The sequence below is a fragment of the Polyodon spathula genome, chromosome 18, assembly GCF_017654505.1.
Source record: "Polyodon spathula isolate WHYD16114869_AA chromosome 18, ASM1765450v1, whole genome shotgun sequence".
NCBI classification, from domain to species: domain Eukaryota; kingdom Metazoa; phylum Chordata; class Actinopteri; order Acipenseriformes; family Polyodontidae; genus Polyodon; species Polyodon spathula.
Window position 1 is genome coordinate 17,727,806 of NC_054551.1, and position 17,486 is coordinate 17,745,291.

Consider the following 17,486-nt stretch of genomic DNA (forward strand, 5'->3'; position numbering starts at 1 on the left):
TTACAATAAACACCTACAGAGCTAATATTTCAAGAGAGGCAAACAAGTGTGAGCCTCAGAATATATTTAAAACCATACGGTGCATTGCATTTGAAATATTTTTACAATATTGAGCCTGTTTTTGTGATTGTGTTTTATCTTTGTTGATTGTCTGTTGGCTTAACAGTCTTGCTTCTCTTAGTGATGAGATGAAAGCCGTTGTGGGCTAATAACACTGAGCAGTGTTGAAATATAAAGCTGGCGTTTCAACATGTGCTTGTGAGTGATGAACCTTCTTAAATGTGTAAATGTTTAAACCATATGGGGCACTGGGCTTAAAAGTGTGTAATTTGATGCATTTACTATTATCATGAATGACTTCTTTTTGTGGTGCTGCTAATTGAAATGAGATGTCTCTCTGTGTGCAGGGAGTCTAAAGGTCCTGGGACCCCCCTGCTGCGGAAGGGCCTGTCAGGCAGGGAGGCGGTGTCGTCTGCTTGTGGGAACCTTAGTGACTCCTCCAGTGGGGACTCTGGCTGCGGGCCGCGGCGCAAGCAGTCCCCCACCAGGGTGCGCTTCGAGGACGAGTCGACCCAAGATGCAGAGGTGCGATACCTGGAGAGGCTGCAGCAGAGGAAGAGGGCAGCGGAGAGAGGCCAGGGCCTGCTGGTCTCCAAACCAGACTTGTCCTCCTACATCAATGGATCCTCGCGCAAGAATCCAGAGGGAGCTCCGCTGTGGAGCAAAAACAAGAGTAAGGGCAAGAGCAGGAACCACGGCAGCCCAGAAAAATGTCCCCCTTCCGGGGAGCAAGGGAGCCAAAAGTGCAACGCCTGTGGGTCTTTCAAGGCTGGTCAAAACCTGCCGCCTGGCTACCAGACTAAAGCATCACAAGGGCAAGCCTTGTATCAAGCGGAGGGTGAGAGGATTGAAAGATTCCAGAATGAGTCCCATGTCAAGGTGATCCCATATTGGGTTCCACCTTCTAATCACAGAATGAGGACCGAACGCATCAAGGAGACCTACATTGGAGAGGTTACCTCTATTGATGATGTGGAATCACCCCAGGGAGATGCAGACCCTGCTGACAGTGGGGATAGTGCCACAAATCCACACAGCAGCAGTGGGATTGTGGACCCCACCGGACCCTCTGTTGACAATAATAGGAACTGTAGTCCTGACTTTCATGTATATACCAATGGGGAAAACCATCATGGAAAGACCGCTGTCAAATGTTCTGCAAGCCAAAAGTCACTGGTTCCAACCCGGCCTGCGCCCCATCGTTCTGAAAAAGATGCAAACACAGAGTTTTTGAAGAGGCCTGTTAATCCCTATGGTTTTGATCCAGATAGTTTACCTTCTGGTTCGTCTGTGGGCCAACCTAGTCCCACTCCCTCAAAGGAAATGCCCCAATATGAGACCATTCTCCCAGGCTCCAATCCCAATGCCAACATACAGCCCAAAGTGAAAAAATCAGCTCTAAAGTCCAGCTCTAAGAGTCACACCAATGGCCAGCGTGTAGTGAAGGTGGTGCCTTTCCCGCAGTATCGTCTGATCCACCTTGACATTGAAGAGCTCGACCCTCAAGAGACACAGAGCAACGACTCTGTGCTTTCTGCGAATCACCATCCCAACACACTGGAGCAGTGCAGTGATGTGAAGAGCAGGGAACACGAGTGCTTTGAGGACACAGCCAGCCCCAAACCCTCCACTAATAACCTCTCCACTGAGCTCCAGCCACTGCAGCAGAACAGTGCACACAAGACAGGTAAGCATAGCAACTACCCCGACCCTGGCAGGCGCTCATGAAATAATCTAACCTGTTAGAGCATCACATTATCTCTGCCCCTCCCGAACCAGATGTCATGTTTTCAAAAATATGAGCAATGCTCCTTTGACCTTTTCACTGGCAAGGTTAACTCCTGTACGTGTTTTATTAAAATCTTTTTATCAACATTTACTAAAATGTTAGCACAACCAGAGAAGACTGGCATGAGGTATACACTTTAAATTCAGAATGCGCTGTTACAAAAAAAAAAAATGTATATAATTTGCCAGAGGTTAAGCTGTTTTTCTAGAAAATATTAATGTTACCACTGCTGACAGGGGTAGGCTGTCTTAATGTTGCTAGTGCTAAAAAGAGGTAATTCCATAAGAAGGCTTGGTTTGTACTCTTTTAAAGGGGGTAGGATTTCCTCTGCCAACAGCGAAGCTGACTGAAACAGCAGGTCCCTGTTGATGTCAGTGCAATTCAGTGTTTATCATTATTCTGTAAGCACTTTCTGGGGGTCCTCAGGGAAATCAGTTTCTTTGTAAACAAGTGGTTTGAATGTGTGCATTTGAATCGCCTGGATTTCTTTGTGTATTAGCTGAGCGCTTCGGGGCTCGTGCCAGCGAGCAGCTGGGATTTTGATTGCTCCTCCTGTCTTTTCTTAGCGGAGCCCCAGATGCATTTCAATGACAGCCGTACTCGTCTCCAAGTGCTGCATGTACGATATTTTGATCTGTTTTCACTGGGGAGTTTCCTTGCGATTTACGGAGGTGCTGTGTCGGGTTCTCGGTTTTCAGTGTTTATCAGTAGCACACAGAACACTCTAATAAATTAAACACTGTATGTCTTTCTGATTCCAGGCTGGTGTTAGACATGGGCTGGTGTTAGGCACCCAGTTTGTCTCCTCTTTGATGCTGCTGTCACACTCCAGTCTGTGTGTCAGCTGCTCAGAAACAAGTACATTGAATATTATCGCATGAAGCGGCAAAAGCTTCTGGCTTTACTTCCAGCCTGTCGCATAAACAATGCTGTTTTAATGTTTCAATGTAAATAAGTGTAACTCTGAAAGGCAAGTGCTGAAAAACATAGAAAATGAAGATCATCTTTTTCAGCATCTCTTTAGTCAAAATGAGTTTACTGTACAATGTGTGAGTATGAACACAAATATCTTCATTTATCTCAACTAAATAGACCAATTATATATTTTCTTGAAAAATGTACAGTGTACAGTGGCAAGTGTGAGTTAGTAAATGGAGAATCTGTATTCAAAACCAGTTACAGCAGGGACCACAATTATAGCTGCACACCTCCTAGTGGTAATTTGAAACCACGTCAGAAATGTATCTTTTAGTAGTCTTTTCAGAAATAACCCAGTGGTTGACTATTGATTTTTTGCAGCAATAGTTAGTAAAAAGGATGGTAGAGAACACAAATAACAGGGTATCTAACATGTAAGAAATGAAATATTGTGAAAGATAGGATAGAAAAGATCCCTTCAAGACACAGCACACGTTTCTGAACCAAAGGGGCGTTTTTAATCAGTACACCTTATTTTACAGCCTGTCAGCTCCAGTCAGATGGGAATGTGTGCCATTACCCAGACTTCGAAGACACCTCCAAGCCACTGTCCAATCAGGACTCACCACACGAAAGAGCACAGAGGAGAGAAAGGTCAGCAGACAGTAAAGTCATTTCTGAGTAAGTTTGAGAGGGAAAACTGGCTAATGCCTTCATCGTTTCCATTGGCAAGGGTCTAGTTAGCATACTGGGGTATCATTCTCCAGGCGGTGTCTCCCCGCGCAAGGCGGCGGCGGCGGAGCGTGTGGCTCCCTCGGCCCGGGCGGCCGGAGGCACGGTGGTCTCCCTCGGCCAGGCGCGGCGGCAGGAGGCGGGGTCTCACTCGGCCCGCGGCGGCCCTCCAATAGAAATTAAAAATACTCCCCCCTCCCAAGTGGCTCACCTGGTAAAAGCACAGACGCGTGGTGTTCAGGTCACACCCTGGCTGTGCGGAGTCAGCGGTCTTCACTGGGGACTCTGAGGGAAGCGTCTCATTGACTCTGTCTCTTCTGTGGGTTAGGGATGCAAAACTGGCAGAGAATGTTTCTCCTCATCACGCCACAGGGAAACATGCTTGCCAGGCACCCAGTGAGCTCAGAGCAGACACCTCCAGGGCTGGCCTTTGTCTCTCTCTCTCTCTCTCTCTCTCTCTCTCTCTCTCTCTCTCTCTCTCTCTCTCTCTCTCTCTCTCTCTCTCTCAACATATGGGAACGCATGAGATCATTGTGTGAACCTAAATGAAACTATTTTAACTATAGGCCTACTAAATCTGTGCTTTTGATTTTCTGCAGCGGAAAACCCAGGTCAGCTCTTCAGAAGTTCCTCTCGGCTATCAGTCAGAACACAATGAAGAAGCTGGGTCGAGGACGCTCCAGCAGCATGGAGCACCTGAGCACTGTGCACCAGCATTGCAGCAAGCTGGAGAAAGAACCCTCTCTGCAGTCCCTGCACCGGGTTAGTCAGCACAGACAGTGCTGGGCAGTGCAAGCATGTCTTTGTATTTCATGCCCATGCTGAGGGTTCATAGCTTTAGAGGGCATTGCTGTCTGCAATCTGACCTTGCCGGGAAGGTACAGACCAGGTTTTTATTGCTTTTATAACCGGTGAACTGTGCCTTTTATTGTTGTTTTTAGCATTAAGTCATTCATTTTCAGATTTATTTAACATTTCACTGTTTTGCTTTTGCATTTCGCTTTTTTGAAAGCCGGACACAGTGTTGTCTGGCAGCAAGTGAAAGATTCCTGGGTTGTGGATGGAGGTTCATAGGTTTCTAGTCTTCAATCGTAATACTAAAGGAAACTTGACAAATGTTTCTCAGTGTCTTCAGTGTAAATTCAGTGACAAACATTGCCACTAGATGTCTTTCTCAGGGGCTTCAGTGTAAATTCAATGACAAACGTTTCCACTAGAAGTCTTTCTCAGTGTCTTCAGTGTAAAATGTGTATAACAGAACAATGTGATAGATAATTATATTATTACCAGGTGCTCCCGTTATATATTAGATGATAAGTGACATTAACTAGAGGGCTATTAAACAGGCTGTAATGTAAAATTTGAGATTGAAACTTCAAGGGACTGTTTTGGTGCCACTGATGAGTGCTGTTCTCTCTGTTCTCCACTAGTCGTCTCCCTTCTCCCAGCTGAGGAAGGCATCCTCTGTGCAGAGCCTGCAGTCTCTGAAGAGGAAGCCGGACCGTTCAATTTCTTACCGAGTGGGGGAGCCAGCAGCTTTCAGTCCATCACTCAGGTACACAGCGACACAGCACTTAGGCTTACAATAATTGGAAATAAATATTGAGCATGAGCATCTGCTGAAACCTAGTGATTTGTCTCATGACTAGGGAGGGTTAGACAGCAGCTCTCTCTGACACACTGTGACAGGTAGGTAGGTGTTTGACTGGCAGGTGCTTCCAAATCCAATACTAGTGCAGTCCTGGTTGTCATGGTGGCCCTACACCCTACTAACAGGGTTATAGTAAAATATATAAATGTGTTTCATTTACACACACACACACACACACACACACACACACACACACATATATATATATTTAATGCATTTATTTGTCGTTCAAATCACAAGTGTTTGCTTAAGTCACCAGAACCCTTTGATGGAATTACAGCCTTATTGGAACAGTAGGGTGTAGTTTAAGTGCCATAGTTAAGCTGTTTATTTTAGTTGAACTGTCTCCTGGTGTTTAAGTGGATAGAATTGAAATGTAAAATTTTGTTCCCAGTGTTGCACTGAAAGGGTGAACTAGAAGAACTTGCCGCCTCTTTTGTTTGTCAACTAATTTAAACAAGTAGTTTTATTTGTGTGTGTGTGTGTGCCAGTGTGTGTGTCCATGTCTGTGTGTTTCTGTGTCTGTGTGTGTGTGGGTGTGTGCGTGTGTGTGTGTGTGTGTGTGTGTGTGTGTGTGTGTGTGTGTGTGTGTGTGTGTGTGTGTGTGTGTGTGTGTGTGTGTGTGTGTGTGTCTGTCTGTGTGTTTGTCTGTGTGTGTGTGTGTGTGTGTGTGTGTATGTATGTCCTCCCCTGCTTTGCTGCTTGTTTGTGGTTTTGTTCAACTCAGGACTTGGTTGTATGTTTGTTTTGTTCAAGTTCCTCGTTTCAAAAGGATATTCTCATTGGTTACTCCCCTGTCCAGTACAGTCGCAGTGTGGGCTTGTATTGCACGCTCTGAATATAAAGCTTCCTGCAGACAATACCACTGAGCCAGCAACTTCCTCTCTAGGAGTGTGTGAACTTCTTTCAGCAAGGCTTGGGGTGTTTATAAGCCTGCGTTGCACAATTTAAGAATTCTTTCCATTTGCCCCAGTTGTGTGGGTCTGTCTTTGTGTATGTGTACAGCTATGACTAAAAGTTTAACATCACCCTATACAAGTAACACATTTTTGCTTAATAAAGTCTAATGAAACCTGACTGAATAATATGTTGAATTTCATACTGCTTTTTAGTTTTCCATATACTTAACAAAAAAGTGACAACAATTAAATGTGCCGTTTAAAAAAATAACAATTTATAGTACTTGTGTATATGCATTGTGTATGTGTATGTATGTGTGTATATGTGTGTGTGTTTGTTTTGTATGTTCGTATTTATGTATATGTAGATGTATATGTGTGTGTGTGTATATAATGTGTGTGTATATTTATATATATATATGTATATTTATGTATGACATAATTTCTGATGTGATGCATAGGCATAATAGGGGTGTGTTATGGTTGCGTGCCTTAACGTTCCATTTCCTGACTTTTGTGATTTTGAACTGCAACCTAGCGTTATTTTAATGTTATCAGTTTTTGTTACTGAATTTCCATAGGTTTTTATTTTTACCTGAATCTACTATAGTATCAATATCAAGTTCTACACACATGGAAGGAAATATGTTGTACAGCAACCCATGAAGTGGAGACCACACAGAAAAAGTCAACCAGCCTGGTATAATGCAGGTGAAACAGGACTGTTCTAAGAGATCTGAGTAAAACGCTGCATCCCAACACATTTTTTTGTTTTTCACCCAGGGTCAGGGACATAAAGGTGTGAGATCAGCTGCTGAAGTGTGTCAACTGGTTTATTACAGTCTTTATGGAAAAATCTGTCCCTGTGCACATTACTTTATGATACACTACAGCAACCCAGTAATGAGAACAGCTTTGGGTTTGTATGGAACATTTTGTAACTGCAAAAACATGCTCATGTGAAACATATATAATACTCCGTACAGCATACCATGTATACAGTATCATGGATATGAGACATAAATGTAGCCTATAGTATATTACAATTGATTGCAAATGTTAAACTTAAGCATTTGAACACGAAGGAGTGCTATTAGAATATGGATCCATTAAAAAAATTAAAATAAATAGTTTTTATGCTGATTTTATGAAGAACAAGTTTGTTGCTGAGTGTTTACCTCAGTATTCCATGAGTAATGCGGTTTTCTCAGAAAACATCTGTGGTCTGTTCAGGATCTTTCAGTTTAATCCAAGTGGACCCTGTAGTCTACTTTGAGTTACGGCATAAGTAGCAACTTCATTCAATAAAGTATTTAATTTAAATATTCTATTGACATGCAGCTGTTCATACCCTTGTTTTGTGAAGGGTTTATGTCACAAAGACGGCTGTAGTGGGTGACGTCAGACCAGAAACAGGAACCAACACAAAATAAACAGAGAGGTGGAGTTTTTGGTGAAGCTGAGCGCTTGCTTGCCCCCAGCATTTAATGATTACACAAACAGAAAATAAAAGATTGTAAGACAAACAAAACACAGGACACGGCACTTTCGCCAAAATAAAGAGACAAACAAAATGGACTACACAGACAAACACGGTGAGCTGATATTTTAACTTTATTCTTATTATTGTTACCTCCGTTTCCAATCCCGTTCTCCACTCAACGAACACACTTACCCCGAGAGAGTGGAAACATGCTGCTTTTATACAGCTGTACTGAGACTCGATTGCTAATCAGTCATTCAATTGGAGTCTCGGTACAACTTCACGTGAATTAATAAAGTGCAATTCCCCCTGCTCGCATATTATTACATTTTACCTGCACGTGAAGTGCTGTGCAATCCTTGTGCCTAAATACAAATATAAATTTTAAACACTAGTGCGCATAACTCATATCCCGTGTACCAATGACTGTACGCCAACATTAACACACAACATGCAACATCAAAATACACACAGGGCGGGGCAACATTGCCACAGTTTGTTAATGGTAACTTTTTTTTTTTGAGTGCATATTTTTGCAGCTAGCTAAATTTCAGTATTTTAGGCAACTTTTTTATGTTTTTATTTATAAAGTTGATTCAAAATTCTGTCAGGTGATCTGTTGCTGGTGATTGCTTAAATAAAGTTTGCATCCATTTGTTTTATTTTAGAGTAGCCTAGTTTGTTATATGATTTACTAAATTTAAGTGCTTCTAAAAATCTACTGTTGAACTACAAGAACAATTTGACTCTGATTCTGCATCTCTGAAAATGTTGAGCCTAAGTCCTAAATATTTTATTGTTTTTAATGAGGAAATTGATAAGTACAGAGAAAAATATGCTGGGTCCTGACTACAGTATTTGCACTAAACGAGCATGACTGTACAGTACAGTGTTTCAAATGGTTTTGTATATTTGACAACCCTAGTACCTTTTTATATTAAAATACACATTTTTAAAGTTCCCCACCCACAAAAGGCACTAAACACAACTCAGATGCATAAACTTTTGACCATAGCTGTATGTTTGCATGTGTGTGTCTTGCCTCTGTGTGTTTGTAATGTGGTCTATCTTTAGTTGACAGACAACTACAAGGGCGATCACATTGTTGGGCATGCCTATGTGTTTGTTATGTGCAGATTGCAGAATGGTTCTCAGTCTAATGCAGGCCTTCTCAAACTCAGTCCTGGGGACCCCCTGTGTCTGTTGATTTTCCTTCCAACTGAGCTCTCAATTACTTAACTAGACCCTTAATTGAACTATTGATTTGCTTAATTAGACCTTTTTACTTGTTTTCATCTCTGAAACAGTTGCAGATTTCACGTTAGCAATAACATTTTATAAGTAACCTGAACTCTGCAACCTTTAGAAGCTATGAACAATTAAAAAGGTCTAATTAAGCAAATTAATAGTTCAATTAAGGGTCTAGTTTGAGAACCACTGGTCTAATGGATATATAAATATATACTTGCCATTTGTTTATCTTCAGAAAGATCTTCATATAAGATTTGCATGTCAAAAGGTTCAGTAAACATTTGGATGACAACACTATGTGAATGTGGCAAGCCTCCAGTGGTGGTTTGTATTAGCTAGGCATCAGTCAGCTGTAATGAAACAGGGAGCAGGCCCGTTGCCACGGCAACCTGCCTTTCCAGTCTCACTCCCCGCAGCGGGTGTCCTTTGTGGAGCCCTACAATGGCATTACAGCTTTCACAAACCACAGCACATTGAACATTTCAGTGCCTTTCAATGCAGGTATATAGCTGTACTCTGAACTGCAATGCATAGGACAATGGATTGAAACTTACTGTGTGGCAATTGTGTAAATATATTTTGGTGCCTGTATAATTCACAACAAAACCACAAATGAAAAGAAATTATATATTTATTTTAGATTTATTAAAAATGACTTCTATTGTACACTATTTAAAAAAAACAGTACTTAAGTTAACATATAGAGTGTTTTGCAAAAGCATGCAGCTCCAAAAAAATATGGCGCTGGCCCTTTAAGAGTAACCCCACCCCTATCCACCCCTTGCAGTTCATGCAACAGATTTCTCAATACTATGTCTAAAGCAGCAGTGAGAGAGCCACTCAACTGACAAACCTAAACAGGCTGCTGGGAAATTCCGACTCCTCTGACTGGCTGTCTGAAGCAAGCCTGACAGCAACAAGCCCTGTAGCCAATTCACAGGGCTGGGTTATAAGCTGCTATTGCTATTATTATTATTATTTATTTCTTAGCAGACGCCTTTACCCAGAGCGACTTACAGTTGTATACAAAAAATACATCTCAAGAATTACAGTACAATTAAGAGCAAGATACAAAATACAATGACTTCAGTCCTAAGAGCAAATACAAACCACAGTACGATTTGATATTGGGGCAATTCAAGAGCAGATAACAGTGTTGATAGTTACATCAGGGTTAGATACGAGTGTAAGTGAAATACAAGATACTATAGATTGGGTTCAGTGCAGGATTAAATACAGTAAAATAGGGAGCAGATAAGTGAAAGTTAAAGTGTATTAAAGGCAGAGGGCTATATTGTCCAGAAGGGAAGAGTTGAGTTTTACAGAAGTTGTCTGAAGAGGTGTGTCTTGAGGAGGCGCTGGAAGGTGGTCAGGGACTGGGCAGTCCTGACATCCGTAGGAAGGTCGTTCCACCACTGCGGAGTGGGCTCTGGAGGCAGGGGAGTGGGCTCTGGAGGCAGGGGAGTGAAATGGAAGTACAGCCAGTCTTCTAGTGCAGGTGGAGTGGAGAGGTCGGGTGGGTGTGTAGGGAGAGATGAGGGTCTGGAGGTAGCTGGGTGCAGTCTGGTCAAGGCATCGGTAGGAGAGTACAAGAGTCTTGAACTGGATGCGAGTGGTGATAGAGAGCCAGTGGAGTAAGCGGAGCAGTGGAGTAGCGTGGGAGAAGTGACGCAGAGAGAACACCAGGCGAACAGCAGAGTTTTGGATGAGCTGGAGCTGACGGGTGGCGGAGGCAGGGAGGCCGGTCAGGAGGGAGTTGCAGTAGTCTTTATGTGGGAGTGTACCAGGGCCTGGACGAGGAGTTTCATAGAGTAGTTGGTGAGGAAGGGTTGGATTCTTCGTATATTGCTCAGGAGGAATCTGCTGCTGCGTGCTAGAGTGGAGATGTGCTGAGAGTAGGAGAGGCAGGGGTCCAGGGTTAGTCTGCGGTTCTTGGCTGAAGAGGAGGGAGAGAATGTGGTTGATTCCAGAGGAATGGAGACAGAGAGATCAGAGGAGGGGGAAGATGAGGAGGAGAAGAAGAGGAGGTCAGATTTAGAGAGGTTGAGTCTGAGATGATGCGAGTGCATCCAGGAGATGTCAGACACACAGGTAGAGCTACAGGAGGGGATGGTGGGGTCAGAGAGGGAAGGAGAGGATGATCTGAGCATCATCAGCATAGAATTGGTATGAGAAATCATAGGATGCGATGAGGGGACCCAATGAGCGGGTGTAGAGAGAGAACAGGAGAACCAGGCCAGAGCAGTGCCAGAGATTCCCAGGTCAACAAGAGAGGATAGGAGAATGGAATGATCGTCGGTGTCAAAGGCAGCAGAGAGATCGAGGAGAATTAGGACAGAGGAGAGAGAGGTAGCACTGGCAGAGTTTAGCTAGTTAGTGACAGACAGGAGAGCAGCTTCAGTAGAGTGAGCAGAACAGAAACCAGGGGAGGCAGAGGGTGTTGGGGTTGGAGTGGGAGGGAGAGTGTGTTAAAGAGTATATTGCACATATCGGAGATTTTAGAAGAGAACAAAGAGGCAAAGTTAGATGGATGGGGGAAGGGTTGAGGAGGGAGGAGAAGGTAGAGAATAGTTTCTGGGAGTTATTAGTGGAGCATTGGATAATATATTGGAAATAGGAGTTTAGCAGAGGAGAGAGTAGAGGAGAAGGAGGAGAGGAGGGAGCGGTATAGGTCTAGGGCAGCAGGGAGTTTGGTTTTTTTTCCATTTCTTTTCAGCATAGCGTAGATTGATTCTTGCTGAGCACAGAGGAGAGCCAGGGTTGGAGAGGGGAGGGGTGGGGAGGTCAGGGGACAGGGGGAGTCGAAGGAGGAGGTGAGGGAGGAGAAGAGGGTGGAGGTAGCAGAGTCTACAGAGCTGGGAGAAGGAGTCGATAGGAGGGAGGTGAAAGAGTGGTGGAGGCAAGGAGACAGAGGGGGAGAGAGAGCGGAGGTTACGGCAAGAGGTGACAGTGGGGGTTGGAGGAGTAGGGAGAGAGGAGAGAGGCAGCAGGCCCTGGAGAAGGTGAGGCCCAGTTGACAGCCAGCTTTGCGGCTAGGAGGGGCAAGTGCAAGGCAAAATCTTTACATCACATTATAATGTTTGCGGACTCTTAGTATCCAGATTCCACCCAATTCCATGTTCTTTTTTTCATTTGAATGCATTTCAATATAATTTTAATGGATTAATCATAGCAAAGTGCAAATTTGATAGTGGGTGCAGAATGCCAGGTCAACATCATTCTTTCCATACACCGCATTTTTAGCATCCAGTAAAATCAGGCTATGACAGCTAAACACGATTTATGGCAGCATTGTGGGGGTTTTGCTCCTGCAAATCACTTTCCACTTATCCTTACATCACCCTCCACATACTCATTGTGATGTCGTGGGAGTCATTGTTGTACAGCCAGCACTCGGATATCTGTTATCCAGATACACGTCACTCGCAATTTACTGCTCTTGTATTAAAAATTAAATCAATCCCCATTTATGTGAATTGATGCACTTACCCGTCACCTGTGATTTCCGACTCTGTCAGCAGTTTTCTGACACAAAGCCCATCTCTTCAATGTTACAGTTTATCTGGATATCTGTCACAGCTTACGTTTAAAAAAAAAAAAAAAAAAAAAAGATAAAATAAAATAAATAAAAATCAGTCTGTCTTATATTGTGCAGTTACACAGCGCTTCACCTGTAGAGGTACTGTAACAGTTAATCATTAAACAGTTCTAGATACTGTGATGTATTTTTTTCTTTTTAATCTTTAGTCTTTTTTAATCTGTGATGTTAGTAGTTTTTGTGCATTTTCATTTGCAAGTGAACTGTGACATTAGAACCTTATCAAGCACTATATTCTGCAATTTTGAATACTGACTTTTGATACAGTTTTAATTCTGGAAACTGTTTTTTTTTTTTTTTTTTTTTTTTTTATCTTTTGGTTTTGCTACATTGCATTGCCCTTTACATTTTACGCAGTTCTGTACATGGATAACATTTAGATTTAATTTTGCTGTTAGGTCATTAATTGGAAATTTTATATATAGCTATAATATGTACCGGATTTAAAGTACTGTATTAGTTAGTTTTGGCAAGTGTTATTTTCAGAACCATATCGTTCTGAATTAAAATACTACTTCTGTTAAAAATATAGTACTGTCCAACGAAACCAATACAGTGCATCTAAATGGAAGCCTACTTATTTTAAAACCCAGTCCTTTCAGATATGTATTTTTGATATTGTCCGTTTTTCAGGGAACACAAAAAAGATACAAAGGTTGGAAAGGGCCAAAATGAAATAATCAGATATGCGTCACGTGTTTAACCGTCACTGAAGTCAACATTTCATAGGGTTGGATATGTGTGTGCTGACTGTAATATTTCACCCTTACTCTGCATGTAATTCTAACGTCTGACCAGCAGGGTGCAGTGTTCTATTGTTGATCGTGAATTAGGGTTTTTGTGACCTGGGTCTGTCAAGGTTATACTTTAAATGTTAATCCAGTGTTGTCTCCAGCAGGGGGCCCCGACGCTCCCTCAGTGTGGAGGATGTGGGTGACCCGAGTGCGCTGCGCTCAGTGGGGAGGGTGGCCCAGGCCTACCCCGACGGGACTCTGCTCCTGCAACTCAGCCGGCCCTCCAGGGGCCCCTTTGGATTCTTCATCTCCCGGGGCCACGGCCGCGCAGACTCAGGTACAGCTGCTGACACTTTGACTCCTGCAGGGGGGGGTAGTGCTGTTAGAAATGAGCCTCAATGTGAAGAGCATATGAACGCTGTCCTTAAAGAGAAGTCAAACAACTATTTATGGCGGGTCTGGAGTTCAGCTTTTTCCAATTCAAACCATGTGACAGTGTGACCTTTCAACTCTACCAGCCAAACATACTCTCTATCTAGAAACATGTAGAGTAGGCAGGGCTGGAGAAGTTGAAGGGTCACACTGTCACCATGCCAATGGAATGGGAAAGTTTGTTCAGTGACGACACTTAGCAGAGTCAGAAAAAAATGATTAAAACTCAGTGTTGGAGTAAGAGAAACGCTGTGAATGATTGCAAACGCAATACTGTGGTTAGGGGAATGTAAAACATTGTTCTATAATCTTACCTATTCTTCATGTCCATTAGGTGCATGGGTCTCAGAATTAGCAGTTTTTAAAGCAACATATGTTCTAGTAAACGTACTGTATTTTCATTTCAGACAGTTGGTGCTGAAAGTCTGTTGCTGCTCTACTTCCTTCTTCATTTCACCTTAGAAGTGTCTTCTGAGTCAAAGCATGGTACTGGCTGAAAGTTTGCAGACACAGCTTATCGGTTATTGACAGGAAATAAGCCAGTGAAAGGGCGGGACCCCAGGAAGTGCAAGACCGTCTAAATGCATTGCTTGCAAACTTGATTTCTTTAGCCTAGTGTAGCATCAGAGAGCATGTTTTAAAATGATAGCATGTTTGCTGAAACCTGCATTTCTTTCTTACTGTGTGATAATCGCTGGTAACAGCAGTTACCTGACCTAGTTGCTGGTGTCTGTGTTGCAGGGGTCTATGTCCAGGAGATGGGGGACAGCAGCACTGAGAAGTTATATGCCGGTCTGCTGGGGGTGGGAGATGAGATTGTGGAGGTGAATGGAGAGAAGGTTTCAGGACTGACCCTGGAGCAGGTAAACGCACTGATGATCCAGCAAGACACCACCTCCCTGCGTGTGCTCAGGCAGAGGCTGGGCCAATGGTAGCCAACGGGAGGCAGAGGGCTGCAGAGGAAGCCAATCAGATATCATGCAGTGGGCGGGACTAAAGACAGAGAGGTGGGGTCCTGAACTATGACAAGCCTCCCCACACCACCAGCACAGACAGGATCATACTGCACTCTATCAAACTAACTGTTGCATTAAATCAAGGCTTTACAGTCTTTTGCTTACCCTTCACTGGCATACAATATGATCCCCAAGTTCCCTGCTAACACCTGCAGGGGGTTTGTATCCCTGGCGCTGGGGATATCGGTATCCATACAGACTTGTGTCACACCACCCAAATCAATACAATTTCAACTTGGAAACGAATGTCTGTCTTCAATGAACAGAGCAGATGGAATCTGTATTTTATTCAACAAGAAAGATGTTTGCCCAGCACACAAATGATCATGCTCATAGGTCTGTTATCCATCAGAAACAAACACACACAAGAAAAGATGAAAACTAAACATGCCTCCCTTGTAACAGTGTCCCACAGGAGAAGCACAGCAACGTGTAACCAAGCACAATGAAAACAGGGTAAGCATTGTACAGCACAGGGAGGCATCATAAAGCATGCTCATTTTTTTTTTTTTATGTTGGAAGCATGGAAAAAACTGCAGAATTACTGTACACATTTTATAGGGGCTGCACAATACCTCACACCTAAGATCAAGTGTTCATCAAATCACAGTAAAATCTCTTTAGCTCAGATTTTGATTTTTTTTCTTCTTAAAATGCTTGTTTCCTGATAAAAGCCATTAGATTTCTACATTCTTTCTATCTATCTATCTATCTATATCTATCTATCTATCTATCTATCTATCTATCTATCTATCTATCTATCCAGTGCCTTGCAAAGGTATTCAGACCCCCTCATATTACTGAATTACAAATGGTACATTGAAATTTCGTTCTGTTCGATATTTTCTTTTTAAAACACTTAAACTCAAAATCAATTATTGTAAGGTGACATTGGTTTTATTTTGGGAATTATTTTTAAGAAAAATAAAAAATTGAAATTTCTTGCTTGCATAAGTATTCAACCCCCACACATTTATATTTGGTATTGCCACCTTTCTCTGCAGTAATAGCTTTAAGTCTTTTGGGGTAAGTATGTACCAGCTTTGCACACAATGTCGGAGTGATTTTGGCCCATTCTTCTTGGCAGATTTACTCCAGGTTGTTAAGGTTGGTTGGACAACGCTTGTGGACCCCAATTTTCAAATAGTGCCACAGATTCTCAATGGGATTGAGATCAGGACTGACTGGGCCACTGTAGGGCATTCACCTTTTTGTTCTTGAGCCACTCCAATGTTGCTTTGGCCTTGTGCTTGGGATCATTGTCCTGCTGAAAGGTGAATTTCCTCCCAAGCTTCAGTTTTTTAGCGGTCTGATCAGATTCTCTTGCAGTATTTTCCTGTATTTTGCTCCATCCATTCTTCCTTCAATTATAATGATATGCCCAGTCCCTGCTGATGAGTAGCATCCCCACAGCATGATGCTGCCACCACCATACTTCACTGTAGGGATGGTGTGTCTTGAGGCATGGGCAGTGTTAGGTTTGCGCCACACATAGTGCTTTGAGTTTTGGCCAAAAAGCTCTATATTGGTCTTATCTGACCACAAAACCTTTTCCCACATCGCAGCCGGATCACACTCATGCTTTCTGGCAAACTCCAGACGTTCTTTCAGATGGTACTTTTTGATAAACGGCTTCTTTCTTGCCACCCTCCCATACAGACCAGTGTTATGCAGAGCTCTTGATTGACTGCTGCACCATTACTCCACTCCCAGCCACTGAACTCTGTAGCTCCTTCAAAGTGATTGTTGGCCTCTCTGTGGCTTCTCTCACAAGTCTCCTTCTTGTTTGAGTTTTGAGGGACAGCCTTTTCTTGGCAGTGCCTGGGTGGTGTGATGCAGCTTCCACTTCCTGATTATTGATCCAACTGTGCTCACTGGGATATCCAAACACTTGGATATTATTTTGTACCCTTTCCCTAATCTATGCATTTGTATTACTTTATCTCTAACTTCTGTAGAATGCTCTTTGGTCTTCATTTTCCTTCAGATTCACAGCCTTACCAATTATCCTTCAACAGTGGGGTTTTTGTCCAGAAAATGTGACAGCAACTTTAATGGTTCACAGGTGGAGGCCAATGGTAAGGTAATTGTGTCCTAGTTAAGGCAATTTGTTTCATCGGTGAAAACTGGGAGCATCCACAGCACAGGGGTTGAATACTTATGCAAGCAAGATATTTCAGTTTTTTAGTTTTCTTAAATATTTCTCAACATAAAATCAGTGTCACCTTACAATAATTGATTCTGAGTTTCAGTGTTTAAAAATAAAATATCAAACAGAACGAAATTTCAATGTACCATTTGTAATTCGGTAATCTGAGAGAATTGGTCAGGGGTCTGAATACTTTTGCAAGGCACTATATATATATATATATATATATATATATATATATATATATATATATATATATATATATATATATATATACACACACACACACACACACACACACTGTGTATGGATCTGAGATATATATATATATATATATATATATATATATATATATATATTATAATATATATTCATTATGCTTTACCATACCTCACTATTCTTTACAATTCTTTCCTGTACTTTATCATGCTTTCACTGTTTTATTACACTTTTATTAGAAGATCTACATTCTATAATGTTGTATTGATGGCAGAAGATGAATGAGACTGCCGTGCTTGTTTTTCTCAGCAACTCGTGTTGCATTTTGACTCAGGTGAAGCTGTACCACAGTCACAATAACCCTCTCCCTATTCACTTCCTTCCTGTGCAGCAGGAAACAGGGCACCACATCCTCAGCACACAGTTTCCATTTAGTCTCATCTGAATCAAAGTCAAAATGAAGAGATCAAACAGCATAGCAATGGAACTGGGAGGTTTTTTTTTTTTTTGCCAGTGATTGGAAAGTCTTGGTTGTCACGTCACAATACTGAGTAA

At 42.4% G+C, this 17,486-nt stretch overlaps 1 protein-coding gene across 3 annotated transcripts in view; it reads left to right on the plus strand.

Annotated features, from left to right (window-relative positions):
- si:dkey-121a11.3 (uncharacterized protein KIAA1614) overlaps positions 1 to 15,320 on the plus strand; it is a 34,377-nt gene extending 19,057 nt beyond the window's left edge. Inside the window, exons 5-10 of one of the 3 annotated variants that reach the window (XM_041277047.1) lie at positions 408 to 1,747; positions 3,310 to 3,448; positions 4,099 to 4,261; positions 4,930 to 5,054; positions 13,277 to 13,452; positions 14,289 to 15,320. In XM_041277047.1, coding sequence (XP_041132981.1) covers positions 408 to 1,747; positions 3,310 to 3,448; positions 4,099 to 4,261; positions 4,930 to 5,054; positions 13,277 to 13,452; positions 14,289 to 14,482 — 2,137 coding nt within the window. In that variant the 3' untranslated portion in view covers positions 14,483 to 15,320. The remainder of the gene's footprint in view (positions 1 to 407; positions 1,748 to 3,309; positions 3,449 to 4,098; positions 4,262 to 4,929; positions 5,055 to 13,276; positions 13,453 to 14,288) is intronic. The other 2 variants (XM_041277048.1, XM_041277049.1) reach the window with 2 other exon arrangements.
- Positions 15,321 to 17,486: the final 2,166 nt, after the last annotated feature.